At 45.8% G+C, this 3561-nt stretch overlaps 1 protein-coding gene across 1 annotated transcript in view; it reads left to right on the top strand.

The window, feature by feature from the left end:
- The window catches only part of LOC123143505 (reticulon-like protein B23), a 5426-nt gene extending 2193 nt beyond the window's left edge, over window positions 1–3233 (top strand). The window contains exons 2-4 of the mRNA XM_044562444.1: window positions 2020–2161; window positions 2473–2542; window positions 2639–3233. Coding sequence (XP_044418379.1) covers window positions 2020–2161; window positions 2473–2542; window positions 2639–2751 — 325 coding nt within the window. The 3' untranslated portion in view covers window positions 2752–3233. The remainder of the gene's footprint in view (window positions 1–2019; window positions 2162–2472; window positions 2543–2638) is intronic.
- Window positions 3234–3561: the final 328 nt, after the last annotated feature.

The raw sequence follows: 3561 nt of genomic DNA, 5'->3' as shown, positions 1-3561 counted from the left end.
CAAGTGCATGCTCTAGCCAATGCAACCAAAAGACCGATCTGATGGAAGAGACTAGGCAGCACATTATACGTCAACACTCCCCCTCACGTGTGGCTCCATCAGGCCTAAACGTGGACCAAAAGTGGGCTGCAATTTAATTGCGCCAGCCGGGTCTTGAACTCAAGACCTCTTGGCTCCGATACCATGTAGAAGTGCATGCTCTAGCCAATGCAACCAAAAGACCGATCTGATGGAAGAGACTAGGCAGCACATTATACATCAACAGGGGTGTTAGTTATATTATGTTTACATGTATAGCTGTACATTTTCTCTGCTGTATAAGGGGTTTCCTGCATATTTACCACATGTACATTGTATATATCTTTGGCCCCCTAGAAATGCAAGTTTCATATTTCCTAACACTTATATCACCACTTCTACTTATTGAATAGAATGCTAAGTCCTCTTTTGACTTAGGAATGAATACCAAGTTGTCTAAATTTTCCAAATATTAGAAACATGTGTAGACCCTTCAGCCTATGCTTTTGGCAATTATCCAAGGGGCAGTAAGAAGAATGCACATATGTTCCATCCCTGCTTCATGGGATTCTGTTTCCTGATATTATAATTTGGGAAAATAAAACTGGCCTATCAAACCATTTATATTCTCATGTCAAACCAATGCAGCTTAAGGGTGTGTTCTGTAACCCTCCAACTCCTCAACTCTTCTCCCAACTCCCCAGCCCAGCTTCCCGTCCAAAAACCGGAGTTGAGGAAACATTCGGGAGCACAGCTTCTCCATCGTCAGCACTGGCCTGGGTTGGCAGCCCATTTGCCTTGGATGTGGCCCGGCTCAGAAGGATATCAACCTGGGCTTTCAGCCCAGCAATCAAGGAAACAGGTGGCTGATCCCAGCTATCATGTAGATGACGACGGAGCAGAGAGAGGATGACGAGGTTGGACAGCGTGTGCAGTGTAGAATTGGCTGGAGGAGCTCAGCTCCAATGGATCCAGTGACGCGCGAGTGGAGAGGTCGGCCTCGACGGCGCCCGTGCACATGGAGCATGTCATGCCTGTGACCCGCACGCGCGGGAGGAGCAGGCTGGGCCGCGCCAGGTAGATCGAGGGCGAGCGGTGGCGAGGACAAAGGCGAGCGGGCTGACGTGACCATGCAAGGACGACAGGGCAGTGGGCGGGGGTGGTGGAGCTTGAGCAGGGGCTCGTCGCGGCTGGGAATCGTGGGGTGGGGGAGGGGGAGGAGAAGAGGGGATGGGTGAGAATCTTTTTTACCTGAACGTGAGAGAAAGGGGGGTGGAGAGAATCGGTACGAGTTTTCACTTGCCGGTGGCATGGCGCTGTAATTTCCGCCAACTCTTGCTTCACTGTTTTGGAGGAGTTCGGTTTTCCCATCTTCCCCAATTCCTCAATTGCACTAAAACGATCGCCAGCTTCTCATTATCAACACCAGGACTTAGGCGGTTCGGCCCAGCTCCGGACCCAGAGTTGGAGAATCTGGCAGCTGGAGATTTAGCGAACGCGCACTGAAGTGTCTGATGGTGCTCCTCCCTGGAAGGATGAATTTCGTACAACTTTACTTTTTTAGATACTAGTCTGCAAGGTCCAAGCAACAATAGTCCCTATTCAGTAAGCTCGTCCACATTTCCGAGGCTTCTTGTAGCAAGTTGTGTTAATTATGCATTTTTTTGGAAGTCCTACCTTTTTTATTATTTATTCACTAATGGCTTCTTAACTAACGAATTGTATGGACTGTTGTAGTTGGCAATTTGTTAACACTAACAATACAGATAAGGAAATAGTTTTATTAGGGGAAAATACATGTTTATTTTGGATGGTAAAGATCATGTTTCTGTTTTGTTCTTTTCTTGTACATCTTCATTATCTGTTTTTCTAATAAAGGATATGTCACAAATGATGGCAATCATATTCTTCAGTTAGTGATGACTGCTGATGTGCATATTGTTATTGTTATCCCAGTTGTTTCAAAGTAACTCATTTTGCTGCAAATGGTTCTGCATGTAGGGTGCCTGTGGATCCTCTTGAGTGGCAGATTTCTCAAGAGATGGCAAATAGTATAGTTGCGTCCTTGGCTAACACAATTGGAGCTGCGGAGTCTGTATTGAGGGTGGCTGCAACTGGACATGACAAGAAACTCTTGTTCAAGGTATTCTCAGAACTCAACTTCATATGTTCTCTCTGGAGGAACTATTGAGGCAGAGAAATAATCATCTTCGGTCAGTTTTTTGTATGTTAACAGCTCTTGCGTGTTAATATCCTGTCGAGGTTCTCTGTGAAAACGACAGTTTTGCATGTTTCCAAAATGTGTTCTTGCGATACAAAGGGCACGGAGGAAAGAGATCAAATTTCTCACCTCATTCTAACGCAGCTTCTGATGTTTGACCCATCAGCTATGTGCTATAGGGCTTTCATACATGTGGTTTAGCTCACGGTAAGATCTGCGTCCTTGCATTGCAGGTGGTTCTTACTCTGTATTTCCTAGCAGCTTTGGGAAGGGTCGTCTCAGGCGCTGCTATTGCCTATGCTGGTAATTCGACCACACTGCTTGATACTGTATTACTTGTGCACGCTTCAGATCTGCTGGCGTAACACCTTCTGCATTTCCATTTGTTGTCTTTGCCAGCTCTGTGCATCTTCTCCCTCTACATGTTCGCGCAAAGCACCGACCAGTTTGATCAGCTCCCTTGGGTTCCTTTAGGAAGAGACTCGCTGGGCGGCGCCCAGGATACCACATGATTTCTTCATGTACATGTCTTGCCGTTGCCGATCCTTTTATTTCTTCATTGTTCGAGTTCTGCATATGGCCATGGAGGCCAATAGCTTGAACCGTCCCCAGTGTTGTTTTAAGATGAACACTGGTGCGCCACGTGTGCAGCCATGTGCGTTCCCTTTTTTTAAAGGGGAGATGAATGTGACATTAATAAAAAAGAAGAGGGCATTCACACAAGCATAGTAGGGTGAGCAGCTAGAGATTTTTATCTCCCTGAGTTACTCTCTTAGATCCAAAATAACTGCCGTGGTTTTAGTTCAAATTTGAACTAAAACCACAACACTTATTTTGGATTGGAGGGGGTGTCACTTAAGGGGAAATGGCAGTCCACAATACACCATGATGGTTCAACAAGTAGTAGCAATGCAATTTTACCCTTTGAAATTGTTAGATGTAAAACAAGAGAGACAAGAGACAGAGATGTAAAAGTGAACAGTTGTTCTCTTTATTGATGATGTGATCATATATACTCCGTCCGTCCCAAAATAAGTGTCTCAATTTTGTACTAACTCTAGTACAAAGTTGTATTAAGGTTAAGGCACTTATTTTGGGATGGAGGGAGTATAAGGGGATGCCATTAGAGGTGTCTATACAGAGAGACGCATGTCCAGTGAATCAATGCGGCAGTTGCCAAAGCAGCAACTGCCTGCGGTCGACGCGTTGGAGTTGCTCTAATAACTCAAGCTCCACAAGCGCGAAGCGATGAAGATGATACCCAAGAAGGACCTTTCGTACCAGACCTCCCGAGGGAACGGGCACCCAAGCATAATTGTTGC

Source organism: Triticum aestivum, chromosome 6D (assembly GCF_018294505.1).
Source record: "Triticum aestivum cultivar Chinese Spring chromosome 6D, IWGSC CS RefSeq v2.1, whole genome shotgun sequence".
Classification (NCBI taxonomy): Eukaryota; Viridiplantae; Streptophyta; class Magnoliopsida; order Poales; family Poaceae; genus Triticum; species Triticum aestivum.
The sequence above is the reverse complement of the archived record's forward strand: the minus strand, read 5'-3'. Positions and strand labels throughout refer to the sequence as shown.